This window comes from Bombyx mandarina, chromosome 22 (assembly GCF_030267445.1).
Source record: "Bombyx mandarina strain Sakado chromosome 22, ASM3026744v2".
In the NCBI taxonomy this organism is placed as follows: Eukaryota; Metazoa; Arthropoda; class Insecta; order Lepidoptera; family Bombycidae; genus Bombyx; species Bombyx mandarina.
In genome coordinates, this window is record NC_143228.1 from 2,189,356 (window position 1) to 2,205,855 (window position 16,500).

The 16,500-nt window shown below is 36.2% G+C and overlaps 3 protein-coding genes across 3 annotated transcripts; 2 read left to right on the forward strand and 1 right to left on the reverse strand.

Annotated features, from left to right (window-relative positions):
* The first annotated feature begins 414 nt into the window (after positions 1-414).
* On the forward strand, positions 415-1,839 carry LOC114245660 (ubiquitin-like protein 4A). Its single transcript, XM_089737177.1, has 2 exons — positions 415-761; positions 846-1,839. The coding sequence occupies exons 1-2, from the start codon at positions 714-716 to the stop codon at positions 1,251-1,253; spliced, it is 456 nt and encodes a 151-aa protein (XP_089593303.1). The 5' UTR covers positions 415-713; the 3' UTR covers positions 1,254-1,839.
* LOC114245576 (uncharacterized) lies at positions 1,830-10,998 on the reverse strand. The gene is made up of 10 exons (XM_028177838.2): positions 10,832-10,998; positions 9,201-9,415; positions 8,912-9,061; positions 8,249-8,337; positions 6,958-8,055; positions 6,194-6,462; positions 5,442-5,555; positions 4,752-4,839; positions 4,073-4,168; positions 1,830-3,719 (listed from the first exon to the last, which is right to left on the reverse strand). The coding sequence occupies exons 1-10, from the start codon at positions 10,970-10,972 to the stop codon at positions 3,607-3,609; spliced, it is 2,373 nt and encodes a 790-aa protein (XP_028033639.2). The 5' UTR covers positions 10,973-10,998; the 3' UTR covers positions 1,830-3,606.
* Positions 10,999-11,854: 856 nt separating this feature from the next.
* Nup35 (nucleoporin 35) lies at positions 11,855-15,699 on the forward strand. The gene is made up of 4 exons (XM_028169617.2): positions 11,855-12,256; positions 12,479-12,910; positions 13,179-13,359; positions 13,994-15,699. Exons 1-4 carry the CDS (start codon positions 12,103-12,105, stop codon positions 14,103-14,105), a joined length of 879 nt encoding a protein of 292 aa, XP_028025418.1. The 5' UTR covers positions 11,855-12,102; the 3' UTR covers positions 14,106-15,699.
* The last annotated feature ends 801 nt before the right edge of the window (positions 15,700-16,500 follow it).

Below are 16,500 nucleotides of genomic sequence, written 5' to 3' on the forward strand. Positions count from 1 at the left end.
CAATGCCAACTTATAGAAAAAACATTTGTCAATTTTCTGAGTCATGAATTCACTGAGTCGGTATGAATTGCGAGTATCACGCGAGAGCAGTACTTTTGAGAGTGCTCGATTGTGCGAAGCGTTGCTGTAGTTGGAGCATTCAACGTTGAGCATTATGCCGCATAATGTGCTCTAGTGCTGTAATTGGAAAACTACCACAATAAGCACACGGCATACAAAATTATGTTTTTTAATCTGCAAAATTTTATCATTCAGCATTTGGTTTGAGTTTTATTACACGATATTTTTCCTTCATCCTGGAAGCCATCGTAACCACGAGTTAAAAACGTATTTCATTAGGAAAATTGGTACCTGTATGTGACAATAGATTCGACTTATGGGCTTTGTTCCCTTTGCCTGTCCGAACAAAAAATCATAGTTCATACACTTTAAACCCAAAAAATCAATAAACTCAATTCAAGATTTACGAAGACCTGGTGTTGTTAAAGACCCTAATTCTTTGAGATTATTCTCCGTCATTTATTTCGGTTTAACTTCGGATATTCACCGACAACACGAGCTTAAGTTCATTCATCCTTTGAACTGATTCTTGATTCATAAGTCGTTGTTGAGATCGTGGTGTACCTGAGCCTCGTCTCTCGCCGTCTTAGGTGTTAAAAACACCAGATTCTTCTGTTACGCAGTACTTTAAAACCGTCAAAATTATTTCCAAAATGAAAATAACCGTTAAGCAGTTGCAGGGAGGTGAATGTTTAATAGATGTAAGTTCATAAGACATAATGCGTTGCGTAAAATTTACTCTTTAAATCGTTGATTTAACCATGAGAATATTTTTTTATTTTCAGATATATCCAAGTATGCTCATATCAGAGTTAAAAAGGCATGTTGCACGAAAGCTGCATATACCTGTCGAACAACAAAAACTACTACTACTCGGTAGAACTTTACTGGATGATCACACTATACAAATGTACCCTAACATCAAAGAAGGTACTAAGTTAAATTTGGTTGTGAAGAAACCGGAATCACTTTATGATGCATCCTTTAAGCATTACAAAAGACAAGGCATGTCAGACAAGGATGCTGCAAATACTGCAAACAAACTTCTGAGGATTGTTCAAGAGAAGTTTGATAAAATGTCCTGGGATGAAGTTGACAGACTTTGCTATGACTGCCTGCTGGACGAAAGAGGTATAAGGCGACCAGCCTACATTGAGAATGACATTGAGATTGATGATATGTTTAATTTGTGACCTTGTTACCTTATGTAAATTCTATCTCACCTGAGACTAGAAAATATTTTATATTTTGAATTTCAAAAAAAGTTTTTTATTATAATCACACTTTTCTTTTAACATCTTGTAGAAAAAAACTTTAAATTAGCTTTTTCTCCTCACTAAAATATTTCAGAAATAGTTTATTGTTATATATTCTTATTTCACAGCTGATTCAATGCCCTAATTCAATGATCTATTACAATTTAACTTGTGTGATTGTAATTTAATATAGAATATAATTAGGGAGACAAAATTATTTATTTCATTTAATTAATGATCTTTAAAAGTTATTGTTTTATTATTATTATTATTACAGTATATAATAAATGATCATCTCATAAACTTTTTAATTTTCATTTTTAAGCTATGTGAGTAGTAGTTTGTAGTAGAAATAGTTTATTGAAAAAATATTCAGTTTAATTGTTGTGTAATTTTAGTCATAATTATTTTAGGATTTAGATTAGAATTTGACTATATAAAATCACTGCATGTTAGTGATATTTCTACTATTGTATAATTCAATTTAATATGATGGAAGTAAAACAATAAACATTATTAATGACTTATTTATTTTATTACCTAACCTAACTAATATTTATATAATACAATCCATGGCAAGTTACACACATGTGCCTTGATACATTCACAAAGCTCTTGAAATAAACAAAAAATAGAATTACACAAAATAAATCATGTTTACATATTTTGTACACAGTGGTGACTGGTAATAGTTAAAATCTATAACAGACCAACATTCCATTCATGGGTATTCCATTTTCTTTAGATGAGCTCATAATCAACTTGATATTTAGTGGTAGTGATGCTGTGACTTCTATGAGACAAGCTCATTGTCTAGATTGTATTTAAACCACAGCTTCAGGAATATTTTAAAGGAAAAGAAACTAATGGTTGCTTTAACAAAAATAAGTAAGATGGATGAGTAATTTTCCAAACAACCTCATCAAAATTTTACTGGCATAAGCAGTTCGACTCAGTTCGATCGCTTTTATTTATTTATTGTGGGTTTATTTTATTATTATTATTTATTATTATAGACGGGTGGACGAGCTCACAGCCCACCTGGTGTTAAATGGTTACTGGAGCCCATAGACATTTACAACGTAAATGCGCAACCCACCTTAAGATATAAGTTCTATGGTCTCAGTATAGTTACAACAGCTGCCGAAAAAACGCAAACCGAAACGCATTACTGCTTCACGGCATGCTGTATCTCATATCAGTATGGCTATTAGGCCAGGTATTTTCGATATCAAAGCCTAAGATCATGGTCATTAAAAGTGCATAACTCATCCAACTTAACTCTTAAATGCAATAAACACACTGAAAAACAAAATAAATATACAAGAGCATTGAATATCAGAGGCACTTCTCATAGAAAAGACTTACACAAAAACAATCACAACCTTACATGAGCCTAAGTCACAAATTCAATTATAATTTGGTACAGATTCATAAGATTATTTAGTGATGTGATGTGATGTAGTTTTATTGTAATATATCCATTATATTTTTAACATGTAAATATTGTTCGCATGTTTTAACTGACCGTCAGGTTGAAATATTCATTTGTACCAAATTATACACACTGTCACGGGTCTCATTCCAACTTCCCGATTAATAATTATACAACATTAATATCATTTAAAAGAAAATATCTTAATTTTATTTACGTATAAATGCACACAAATGGACTTCGTCAATCCCATTTGAACTAGTTTAAATTAATGTAGGGAAGAAATTAAACTTCGAAACTGACATGAGTAAGAAACATTCAAATAAAATAGAGCTCAACGACGGAGAAGATCTACATCCGAAAGAAGCACCATAAGTAAATGTACCGCACACAAAAACTTTACTGTCGAGATTTATTTTTAAATACAACTGTCGTTGAGTAATACATAATACTCTAAAATAGTCGGCGAATACACGAATCCATACCTATTAAACTTAAGAGTTAACCATATTATTGCGATGATGTGGAGCATCGACATTGCTACGTGTCAATAAATTATTATTGCTTTCAGATAATATGTACCCAATTTCCGAGATCTACGTACGACACTGCATATTCGTTTATTTTCATAATAAAAACAAAAATATTGTATTGCAACAGCAGTGGTTACATATATCATAGTGAGTTCTTACAAAAGACAAGAAGTCTATTATATTTAAAATTCCATGAGATCCCAGTGCAGTATGCGGTCGGCCAGCATCCTGGGGCTCCGAAAGTCAGAGCTGCCAAGTTGACACTTGTCGATCTCGATGGCGGCCACTAGAAGCACAACGTTCAGGAGTATCCGTGCTGCAGTCAGTCGTAGTCGCTGTCCTCTTCGGACTCGGACTCGGATTCGGAACTATCGGGGTGGTTCTTCGTGATCTCTATACAGTTGTCTACGTCCGTCAGCCTCTTCAACGATCGTCCTGCACACAAGGTTGCACATTGAGTACAGAATGACCATTATTAAAATCAACTAGTGGTAGGACCTTTTGTGAGTCCGCGCGGGTAGGTACCAGCACCCTGCATATTTCTGCCGTGAAGCAGTAATGCGTTTCGTTTGGGCTGTCAGCTCGTCCACCCATCCAAGCAAAAAAAAAAGAATCAAGCATAATAATAGATCATTCAAGTTTTTTTTCTCTAAAACGACAAGGGTTCATGCTCAGCTGAGATAATATTGTTTGTCAATTTATAATATATTCTAGGCGTTTCAGTTGATTCCCCCTGCATCCCATTGGACATATACTTGAACATAATCACGTATCGGCGGCGATCATACCCGTCAGCGTGGTCAGCAGTCTGTTTTCGTTTCCGGGCGGCATGTTTATTGGACCTAATTTTTTGGCAAGGTCCCTCGCTCGGTCCGCTCCTGAAACTGAAATTCAAATTTCCATGAAAGCCCTTTGTTCAATCCAGCTTATCTGTCTAGAGCCCCGGGATCTAGTCTGGCTTGACTACGACTGGGAGCGAGCGACCTGAAAAAATACTATTAACTCACTGAGTTGATCCGTTGTGTCTATGGGATAGTTGGGAGACAAACTCGACGAGAAAAGTATAAAAAATCAAGTTTTCACGGGTTGTGTACGCGCTCACAACAGATTTACTCATCTTATGTGTCTAAGCCACCGGAGGTGCAAGCTAATGTTTGCTCTCAGTGAGAACATTATGCCAATAATTGTGAACGGAGGAATTTGTCTACATTCCTACGTCCGAGATCTAAGAGATTCCCGATAAGACCTTCCATACTTTATTGCTTATACGGGTACACGTGCTCGCGGCTCACCTGGTATTAAATGGTTACCGGAGCCCATAGACATCACAACACGAGTGTACAAAAGCTATCCCGTTTTTCAAGCTAAAATGCATACTTCGCGGCAGAAATAGGCAGGGCGATAGCACCATTATTTAATGTGAATTTTGGAAGTTGATAAGATTAAATTTTTTGTAATATATTGTACCTCTAGATCCCTCTTGACTCGAATCTTCCGCCATGGCGACTCTCTCCGTGCGGTACACACCGCTGACTAGATCCCACACGAACAAACACTGAAAAGTATTATGCTTCATTATGTATCGAGTTGCCATCGCTGGCAGGCGAAATCTAATAGAATGTGGTAAAGCGTAAAGTCGCTGTTTAAATGAAAGCGCATAGGTTATGGATACGGGTGTTTTTTTTTTCCTACCTAAGCTGGTGGTCTTGAGAGACCATTTCGGGACTCAAACCTGACGTTGTTGCTAGCACGAACCCTAGCAAGAGCCGTGCTGCGCAGAATTTACCACCGCATCGGAAACACGGCCCACTGAGAAAATCTGGCGAGAAAGTCAGTGGGCTGTCTGTAGGTTAATTTACTCGCCGAGCCCTTCGTCGCAAGCGACAGGTTCGACGAGAACGATGACCGGTGTTTAGGGTACCTAAAAGCAGGGAAGTCCGTTTCTACACAGGGAAGTGTGATGGGGCTGTTCTAATTGGATAGGAGCCTCTCAGATGGCGCACCGCGTCCCAATCGACTCAAGTAAGCAGCAACGCATGAGTGTTCCAGAGGTTCCGGCGTCGGTAACCACTCACCATCAGGTGGGCCGTATGCTCGTCTGTCTATAAGGGCAATAAAACAAAAATAAAAAATAAAACGTGCAGGGGCGGGGCTGACCTCGGCGGCGTACTGGTGGCGGTGCAGCAGGCAGCCCGCGCTGGCGTCCCGGCACGGCGCGCACGCCGCCGCCGCGCCGCCCTCCTCGCTCGCCCACAGCCACATCGCACACAACTGGAAATTTGCCCGTATATGTACTTTAATTCAGTGTTAATATCTTTAAGCGATTTTATCATTATAGCGTCTCTATCAAATCTACAATCCCCTTTGTAAATGCTTAAATTTTAAGTTTTTGTGTAAGTAATAATGTGTTTTGTGTCGTTCTAGTGTCATGGTGTCATCGTCATGTTGTGACGTGCACCTTTTTTAATAGACTTTTATTAGCTTCAGACATATGTATGTATGTTTGTAACGGAATCTTTGAACATGATTTTGACCCCCTTCAAAACGTCGGATTAATTCGAAATTTGCTATACTTATTAAGAACCGATGACAATTCAATATTTAAAAAAAATTTAATTTCAACTACAAAATGAATGATAAATAATAGTTTAAAAAAATAACAAAAGAGAAAAAAAAAAAATTAAAAATATGAATTTTGAATTAAAAATAGTGTAAGAAAAAATGATTATATTGTAAAAAAAGCGTGGGGTATTTTGTTCGTTTAAAGTATTATTTATTTTAAACATTATTTTATCTCATTTGCAGAGTGGCCACATTCGCGTCGCGTAACTGTAGGCTTTAGAGAGAGTGGTTAGCCGCTGGATTGTCTGGTATAATAAACTGAAAGGTGAGAAGGTGTGCGGACTGACCCCGGACAGACAGCCGCTGCTCTGGCAGACGTCGATGACGTGGCAGCCCCAGTCGAAGCAGTAGATGAACTTCTTGCCGTTGATGTTGCACAGGCGGCCGCACACCTCGTTGCACAGCAGCTCCGTGTCGAGCGAGCGTTGCTGCGCGCGCACCGCCAGCGCCGGCGCCGCGCGCTCCCAGCCCGCCGCGCCCACGCCCTGCAGCGCCGCGTACCCCGCGCCGTGCGCCGCCAGCGGCAGCGCCACGTGGTACCCCGACATGCAGTCGTCTGCACATGCCGCGGCAACATTACGCGGGACATGCTTTTTTTTATTGCTTAGATGGGTGGGATGAGCTCACAGCCCACCTGGTATCGTTTACGATAATCAGAGAATAATATCCAAGCATAGCGGGAATAGCCTACTAAGCTATCAGGCATTAGTTAGGTAAATAAAAAATGGACATGTGGACCACAAGAGGTCCTACCACCAATAATAAATTTAATAAATATTAATGATAATTATAGATCTATTTAACACTATGAAACACCTTTGTTAGACAGAGCGAGGATCTAAAGACCACAAATGAGCCACTGTACAGAGTACTGCATTGAGCTCAGTACAGTACTCTGTACACTCTCCTCATTAAGTTGTACTTCTATAAGTGATAATAATATCTTGTATTTGTATCAATCAACCATTATAACACCAGGTGGACCGTGTGCTCGACCCACCCATCAAAGCTATAAAATAAAAAACACAGTATTGAGAAATGTGAAACTCACCTTCGGAATCTGTGAGGATTGAAGTGATTTCATCGTCGCTCTCAACAAAGTACCTCGTAAAGAATTTGCTGCATTTCGAATTGCCGGAGTGCACTAGGTAAGGGTCGTGGACGTTCACGGGGCAGTCGGAGAGCGTTTTGGACGTGTTGTCGTGCACCGACACCGTCTTCAGCGAGCCGTCGTCCAGCATCTCCATCACTCTGTACTCCGATTCGCTATTGTGATCCGACTCCAGGGCAGACAAGCCCGGGTTCTTCAGCTCGCAGCCGGGGGAGGGGGGCCGGCTGATCTGGTTGTGGGTCCTCAGCACCACGCTCTCCACGGGCGGCGACTTGGGTCGCTTCACGCCGCCCTTGCTGCCCGTCGCGCCGATGTAATACTTCCTATTGCTCCGCAGCACCCTGAAGGGTACAATGTTCTCGTTGTTGTCCTCCGAAAATTCGTATTTCTTATCGGCTAGCCTCCGTTTCCTGAACAAACTCAATTTCTCACACTTCGTTTCGGTCTCCTCGACGAACTCGTAGGCCTTTTCAGCGTTTATTCTGTGGGTTTCGTTAAACCTAGACATGCTCTCTGCGGGACGTCGCCTCGGAGACCTTAGCGGAGGACTTATCAGGGTCCGTATGGAAGGCGACGGGCCCTCCCACTCCTCGACTAGGTGGTGCGATATGGATGCGGCCTGGATGCACAGCTCCTGTCCCATGACGTCGGGCACGTGCACCGGCCGAGACAGTTGATACGGTTCCATTTCTAAATCAGAGAAATCCGCTAAAATATTCTGAACGACGTTATTCTGATATTTGGGAGATTGAAAGGCCGCAGAGACATCTGATGCTGGTGTACTAGGATTTGTATCCATTGAACTAAGTTCTTCTCTATCCAAAGCAAACTTTGTGTGTTCAATTACTTCATGTCTTTCTTGGTCCGGTTTAACAAAGTCTATTTCGAGTATGTGTATAAAATCGGTGTATATGATGATTTGATTGGAGTACGCCAGTTGCACCACCGGTTCGTACATGCTGGAATCTGATGTGCAGAAGAACTTTGTGTGAATGGCGAAGTTGTGTTCCAGACATCTTTTACCCCAGTTTAAATCACCTGAAAAAATGAAATACTTTAAAATTTTTGGTGCTGGTAATATATGTCAATAGTATGGACACTTAGTATTATCTTGTACAGTATATCAACAACAAATTAACAACTCTAAAAATAGCATTTGATAGACATGTTTTAATGAATTTTGCTAAAATGAAAGAAGGTAATTACATAATTGGTGATAGATATTATTTACCTTCATCTCTAGAAAACGCTGCACATTTCTTACATCCTAAACGAGGAACACCAATTACACTGAGGTAGGATCGTTCCGAGCATGAATCTCTGTAAAAAAAAGTAAGTAAACTAAAATATTCATCACCAATATTTTCTGTACCTGTACAAAAAATATTATGTAGATGTATGAGATAGTTATGTAGATCTCAGAGGCAGAAATATTTTTGAGTGGAAACTACGTACTGACAAGTGTAGTGTGGGACGACCTTCTACCAGATGAACCGACAACCTACTGAAGAACGCTAGGTCACATTGGATTCAACAGGTAGCAACAAGTAGGCACCGGTCTCATACACAATGGGCCTGTGAAGGTTAGGCTTGAGGTTACAGTACAGTTTCATGGATTGTAGTCTAACCCTATGTCATGGAGGGCTACGACAGGTATTCTAGAGTTTATGGAAAATCCATTGTAGCTACCATGGTCTACCTAAAATGACATCATAATGAGACTCCATATTTTTATTTATACATAGTGAGTCTACCTAAATGAATCCACAGCATATTATTGCTCATAGAGATGCAAATTTTATGGTTTAATCAATAAGTAGTTTAATATTGGCCTGTACATTTTCACTTTCAAAATAATACCTTCAATATAAATTATGTTAAAAGGATAACTTACGCAATACCATAAACAACAAGCACACCAGGGTTATGCTTCCATTGTGCCATTGATATGGTAACTTTACTGTCAACGCTATCATCTCCAAACAGAGGCACACTGTGCACTGGACGGACCACTCGACCAGGAACCCACAAAAGAAAGTGAAGGCTGTATAAACAAAATTATAAATATCATCATGCTTCCCCCGAATTGCTAAATATGTGGTAAAAAGTACAGCATTAATATCAAACAGACAATACAAAACATTTTTATTTATTTTTAATCTATAATATTATACAAAACTTACGTAAACTTCGAACTTTCTCTGAAGTACACTTGTGAGTTACAGCTATATGTAAAGCTGAGTAAAAACTGTCCACATTGTGAAAATCCCATGAACACATGCTCCCTAAGATATGACATTGGCACAATATCCATAAGACAGAACCTTAGTCGGGGTGGAATTCTGTCAAATACTTTACGACTCCTTTCATTGTATTTTCTTGATGTACAACCTAAGATCTGAAAGAGATTTCCAAAGCCTTGTTACTGTTTTCCAGTCTTCCAAAAAATATCTATTGTGGTAGAGGTTATTGCTAATTCACCCACTGTATTTCTACAGTAAAGCATTTAAGCTCAAATATAAATTTAAAGATTGTGCCTAAAACTAGGTAACTCCCATAGCTCCTAATTTATTATACTCCTGTTAAGTTCATATTTGTAAGTGTTCTTAACAAATTAATAAAAATACAACATCACCATGCAAATATTGCAACAAAATATTTTTTTTTATTGCTATTGTAGGCAGACGAGCGTACGGCCCACCTGATGGTAAGTGGTCACCGTCGCTCATGGACGTCAGCAATGCCAGGGGCAGAGCCAAGCGGCTGCCTACCATAAAGTACTCTCCGCAAGCCTCGTTTGAAGAAGGACATGTCATAGCGCTCGGAAAACACTGTGGAGGGGAGTTCAGAGTTACTACTATTCCCAGCCTCCAAGTTTTAAGCTCATTTAATAAATTTTATTACAATTATAAGAACTTGCAGTGGTATAAATACTGTGCCATATAATCTAGATAGACAAACAAATACATAGTCTGTAATATATATAGAAATCAATCATTAAAATTCTATTGTAGATTTTTTTTTATTATTCCATTTTATTACCCTCATCAATAACTTTAAAGGAGCAAAGATTATAACTGGGCTGGTCAGAATAAATTCATAAGAACTGTACAAGGATTATCAAACAGACCAAAACTAAATTTTAAATAATGAAATGCTATTTTATCTCTTTTGTTATTTTTTAAGTCAGGTATATCATTGTGTGATTCTAAATTTAAATAACAACCATTATCTACTTAAAAAATATATAACTTTGGCTTAATTTAATAACTAGAACAATTGATACTAATGCTTAATTGTTGTATATTTTTTTTGTCTTTAGTCAACTTAAGCAATTTAAGTGTTTTTGCCCTTTAACCAATAACATTTCCTAATTTTTTTTCACCTTATTTTATTGCCTAAGACCTGCGAATACCAAGCAAAATACATGCTAAAATAAGTATTGAATTAAAAAAAAAATATTATTTTAGTAAGTATTAATAGTGAGACATCACATTTTTTAAGTCTTTGTTTTTATAGAATATAAAAAAGAAAGTATATGCATAAATTATTAATAGACTTTTTTATTTTTTCGATCCAATTTTTGGGGCCTTCTTATATGATCTATTTATCGATAATGCTCGTTTGATAATGAACCAAATTTAAAACTTCTGGATCGTGCTCCCATTGTTTGACCAGATTCTTTTTAAGTGTTTTAGAGCCTCATAGTGGTGGTATAAATAAATAATACAAAAAAAAACAAATCAAAAGTCAAGCATCAAGCTAGGCTCATAGTAGTTAACCATGTATTTATTTTTAACAAATACTAACTTACCTCCCTATTAAACAACTTATGAACAACGTTGTGACTGTTAGCTGGGGTACATTGTGGAGTATCAATAAGAGGTTTATCACATTCATTTTTATTAACAAAATTATAATTCTCAAGCTTCGCAGCCCGAGAATCCATATTCATTTGTTTGACAATTTGACATTTAATTTGACATCTAGCGTAGTTGCTTCGTTTGTTTAGTCCAATTTAATAGGCAAAGAGAGCATACAATGAAAATATAGCTATGGATAATATAAATACTTTACATAAGCCTGACGGAATCCATATCGCTGCTGAAAAGTTGCATGATACAATTGCATACAACTAATTGATACAAATAACAAGAGATAGTACTTTGCTAGGGTTGAATGGAATGAAAAAACCACTCCGTAAATAAGTAGGAATATATTGAGGAGTAAAAGGTTTAAGCGACATTTTGCTTAATACGCGACATTTATTTTTGTAATTAAAGGTCCATTTTATTTGATATTAAATTAGTATCAACAATTCGATGTTTTTAATCGAACTTCAATTATATTTACACCATGCAAATAACAAGTTTTTTCATTTTATTTTTCTAATTTTAAGCTTAAATGGTTCTCCTGCAAAGTTTTAAAAGTGTCGCTTAAACGAAATAGCCTTTCACCCCTCGATACCATGATTTCAATGCACTATAATTTGGAAGAAGCCGGAAATTCACATAAATGTATCTCGTGTCATTTTCTCACATGTATGCACTTTCGTGAATATAAAACTATTGGTAAGACTAATAGGTAGCGTGGCTAGGCCTCGCACAAGGTGGACCGACGACCTCCTGAGGTTCGCGGAAATCCGTCGGATGCAGGTAGTGCGGGACCGCTCGCTGGCGAGGCTCGTGTGATGCCTATGCCCATAAATGGGCTGAAAGAAGAAGAAAAAAAAGAGGATAAAACCAATACTGGTGGTATATAAACGTTACCGAATAGAACAATTCACAGCTTCACTCACTCCTTTACGGCCAATAAAAAAGCTGGAATAATTTAGAAAAAAGTATTGAATACAGATATAATGTACTATTTAGACAGATATCATTGAGTTTATGTAATGTATTTGTATGCTATGTAATACTTGTTTTTTTATTAATTATTATCTATGAGTTTAACGACAATTACAAACTGTCAGTGTCAACTAGAATTTGACTTCTGAGTAAATTAAAAGTAGGAACGTTACGGTTAAAAGAAATTAAACGTGCAAACTTGGTAGCTAAATCATATACATATAAAAGGTTTACAAAGATGGAACCAATGACACTTGGTAGTCCTACACATTCGCCCTCAGGGAGCCCTAATGTAGGGTATTTACCGCCTTTTCTGCTTGGTGAAATAAATCCGCCAACAACACCTAGAACAAATAGTTTGTCCCCAACTAAAGGACGAAATCTAGCATTTGGTATGTATAATAAGATACCGGGAACAGCACACATTGCAAATACCGTTTTAAGCATGTAGCTTTAGGGTAAAATTCTGAATAACCTATTCAAGTGACTTTACCGAGCAATCTGAGCTTCAAGCGTAGTCTAACTCCTAAAACTTTTAATTCATTTATGGGCATGTAATTGCTAGAAAATTAATACTTAAACATAAGTAATGTCAAAGGTAATCTTTTTTGCAGGTTCACCTACCAGTCCTAGTAAAACATCAACACCAGATCAAAAAATATACCGTCAGAACATCTCTATGCACCAGCAAGCGCTGTATAACCAACAAAGCACATATACCAATATTCCGACTTCACCCAACATATCTTACTCGACTAAGCCGAATGGTCCACCCATTGAAGACTTATTCGACACAATAAAAAGCAATGAGCCGTCTGTAAATAAATCATTGTATAATGATCACAGTTTTCTTGGCTATGGAAATAATATGATGTTACAAAATTCCTATGGAAACAACATCGATCTGTCTGTTAACAATCAATCTTTATCCCAATGGCAGGATATTTGTCAAGAACAAGATGAATACTGGGTGACTGTGTTTGGGTTTCCACCTAATGCTGCTAATACAGTATTGGCAAGATTCAGCAACTGTGGTGCTATTCTGGGTTAGAATGTTATTAACTCTTACTCTTATTATATAAAAAAGATTAGCTCATGTCAATCATCATTGTTTTCTTTCATTAGAAATGCTGATTAAACTCTATTTAAATTAAGTAATCTGAATTTTCTAATACTTACCTATTTTTCAGTATTAATTTGCATATATTGCTAAATAAATGCTTAAATAATTGTTATGATGATCTAATCTCTTTTTCATAATTGTGATTTATTCTTGTCCACAAAACTATAATTGTTTACAATTTATATCAATAGACAAGCAGTATCCTACACAAGGCAACTGGGCCCACATTAGGTACGCGACAAGAGCAGAGAAAGAGAGAGCCATGGCTTTAAGTGGAAGGCAAGTCTTGCCAGGGGTAATGGTTGGAGTAATTGAGTGCAAGGAACCACCCCGAATATCTTTTACTAGTCCTGGAATTATGTCACCCGAAAGGTACAATATTTACAGTTTAACTATGTTAAAAATAATCAAAGATTACTATTAAGGTTAAATTGGAGATTTTTGCGCTTCTGTGTAGTTTATTTATACTATACCAACATTAAGTACCTCCAAATTATCTGGAAGTTGCTGAACTATTTTTGTGTATAATGCTCAGTGCTCTATAAAGAATATCAGAATCATTTTTAATCTATTATTTCATTAGTTCTTAAAGCTCTGACTTGTGATTGACTCTGTTTACTTTTATATTGTACTAGCTGTACTCGCCTACTTCGCTGGGCATTTAAAATTAACATTATTATTTATTGTCATTATTATTAGGTAGTCCAACACTTATTAAAATATTAGCCTTTCCATTAAGTACATGTATTTTCTACATAGATACTAAGTTTCAAGTCAATCGGATGCATGGTCCAGTAGTTATAACGAAACATCCGTAAAAACCACTGTAGATTTATATATTAATATAGATAATGAGACCTTATCTTTTTGTCGCAAGATGGGTGATGGCATTCTTATTGTGATGCGTATTGGCTTCAGTAACCACTACGCCTTTGGACCCTGAGATATTATTCTGTAAAACTTGTCATTGAGAGCAGCTATTGTTATCTTTCATTTTTATTTGCAGGCAAACTACTGGAGCCCGATCCCTATGTCCAACACCAATACCTTCAGCACCAGTCCCTCAGAAGTCTAGTGGTCTCATTTCCAAAGCATTAGACTATGTGCTTGGATGGTGACAAATACTTTATCTTAAACTTTATTGAAATAACTTAAAGGGATACCACAAATACATTTACATTAATTTTGTAAAAGTTTGATGTCTCTGTGGCCCATCAAATGACCGCTGTTCACATCATGCGAATGTTGTTTAATCATAAAATAGATACTAATTTTCACAATTTTAATGAATGGGTTGAGGATGACAGTTTTACCTGATAACCTCTGGACTTTGGGAAAAAGAGATTTTTCATCATCAAATACTGAATAGTTTTGATTTTATGATTTGATGTCTGTGGCCTGATAGAATAGAAAGAAAAAAAATGCGGTCTGTAGGTTTGGACAAGGTCTGTATTCTACTTATATATATGTCATTCCATACTATTTGTATAGAAATAAGATATTACCTACTATTTTTAACTCTTCCCTAATGATCTGAGTTTTGGGGACGTTAATCTCAATGTAATATTTTTGTTTAATAAAATATAAAATTAATATTATTCACAAAATTATCTTTACAATTTAATGTTTATTACATAATCACCTGCGAAGGCCGTGTTTTTGTTTAAGGTAATACTGTCATCCCTATCTTCTATATAAAAAATTGTGTTAGAAACATTGTTGTAGTAATAAATAGATCATAAAAAAAATTATAAAGTAGGTATATATCGAATTTAGTGGTTGAGCAGGTTCTTAGCCTGTAAGGACCGATACTACTGTCCTATATATTTCTGCTGAAGTAGCTCTGAAATTTCTAATGTAATTGAGCCTAATCTCATCTCTAGAGGGAAACGGTGTATTCAGGTTGGGACGCTAATGCTTTCCGGTGACCTTTATACCCGTAGAAATTAGCTACTTCACATATAATTGAGAAAGATCTAGCAAATATTTATCTAAAGAATATTTCGTTTAAAAAAATTATCAAAATAGAAACTTAACGAATTTAAGAATATTATTCAACATTTACAACATTTACCAGCAAGAGCTGCGCCATTTGAATGTATTAAAACAATATGTCAGAAAATAAATCGCATGTAACCTATAATATTAAACGACCTATATTTTTTATGTGTAACATTTTAAATCTCTGAAATGAGCACTTGGTGAGCCAAAATTAACCGAAAAGCCGAAATAGGCTTCGTGAAATTATGACAAAAGTTTGTAATCAAATCTAGAGGAGCGCGTACAATTCGAACTAACATTATAAATGCTGTGATTTATGTTTCTAGTTATACTGTGTCAAATATTCATAACAAATACTATTTTAGAGGGATATATTTTTTCTACATTAACTCAATTGAAGCAGTGGGTAAAAGTTAGTTTTTAACATTACTGATCTGTGCTATCGACACACAATTTTCCCATTACTGAAGTTTCATGTTGCGCACCAATACGGACTAAATTCATTGTTTAAATTTACCTATAGGTACTGTTTAATATACCTTACCTATAATACTATACTTGTTTGCTTTTGGCTGGTTCAGATGCTTTAATTACATTTGATCATTGATTAATTTATTCAGTATATCAACATGCAATCTTAATTATGTTAGCTTTAAGATAATGTTAACAGGAATGAAATTTATAAATAAAAGAATAATTCGATTTCCAAAACTTTATTTTTTTTCATCTTACACACGACGAAACTTACATTTATCGAACTTTAAATATATAATTAATTTAATGTCTAACCGAGATAGGTATCTTGCGAATAAAAAACAGTTTTTAAATAACATTAATTGATTTAAAGTAGTATGTTACAAATTTTGTAAAGAAAAAAAATCGTTTGGAACTTTAATAGTCTAAAGTTGAACCTACAGAACATATTATATTCTCAACTACAATATACTCATCTAAAATTATACACCCATAAAGTTGAGTGCAAAAATAGCGTTCACAGTATTAATTTTGGAAAAGGGTCCAAACGTTATTCTAATTAATTAAACACTTATTAAATTTTATTACGAATATTTTACTGCTAGTTACGCTACAAAATAAACATATACCCAATTATTCCTTATCTAAACTGGTCACATTTCAGTACACAATGTGGGTGCAATATTTTCAAACAAAGGCTTTCGTCATGCCGATATTCTGTGCAAAATATGGTCTGAAAATCTATACATAATCTCTGCAATAGTATGCTCGTCAGGAACAACAGTGATACCGTTTTTGTTCCACTGCAGCTTCTTTATTTTAATCTTCTTTCAATAAAAGAGGAAGAAAAATAAAAAAGAATGAAGAATGAACATTGATGTGATAAAGATTTTTGATCAGCTGAACAGGACATAGGCTGTCTTTGGCTCAGCTGATTTTGCAAAGTCCAACTGAATAATAAATACTCAATATCGTCCGGATCTTCTCAGTGGGTCGCGTTTCCGATCTGGTGGTAGATTCTGCGAAGCACTGCTCTTG

Excerpts from the sequence above, each read along its gene's own strand:
- Nup35 (XM_028169617.2), top strand. The coding sequence starts at position 12,103 with ATGGAACCAATGACACTTGGTAGTCCTACACATTCGCCCTCAGGGAGC. Across the intron at positions 12,257-12,478 it reads AGGACGAAATCTAGCATTTG|GTTCACCTACCAGTCCTAGT; the intron begins GTATGTATAATA and ends TCTTTTTTGCAG. Across the intron at positions 12,911-13,178 it reads CAACTGTGGTGCTATTCTGG|ACAAGCAGTATCCTACACAA; the intron begins GTTAGAATGTTA and ends TTATATCAATAG.
- LOC114245576 (XM_028177838.2), bottom strand. The coding sequence starts at position 10,972 with ATGAATATGGATTCTCGGGCTGCGAAGCTTGAGAATTATAATTTTGTT. Across the intron at positions 9,062-9,200 it reads AGAGAAAGTTCGAAGTTTAC|CCTTCACTTTCTTTTGTGGG; the intron begins GTAAGTTTTGTA and ends TTGTTTATACAG. Across the intron at positions 4,169-4,751 it reads GAGTCAAGAGGGATCTAGAG|TTTCAGGAGCGGACCGAGCG; the intron begins GTACAATATATT and ends TTTGAATTTCAG.
- LOC114245660 (XM_089737177.1), top strand. The coding sequence starts at position 714 with ATGAAAATAACCGTTAAGCAGTTGCAGGGAGGTGAATGTTTAATAGAT. Across the intron at positions 762-845 it reads GAGGTGAATGTTTAATAGAT|ATATATCCAAGTATGCTCAT; the intron begins GTAAGTTCATAA and ends TTTTATTTTCAG.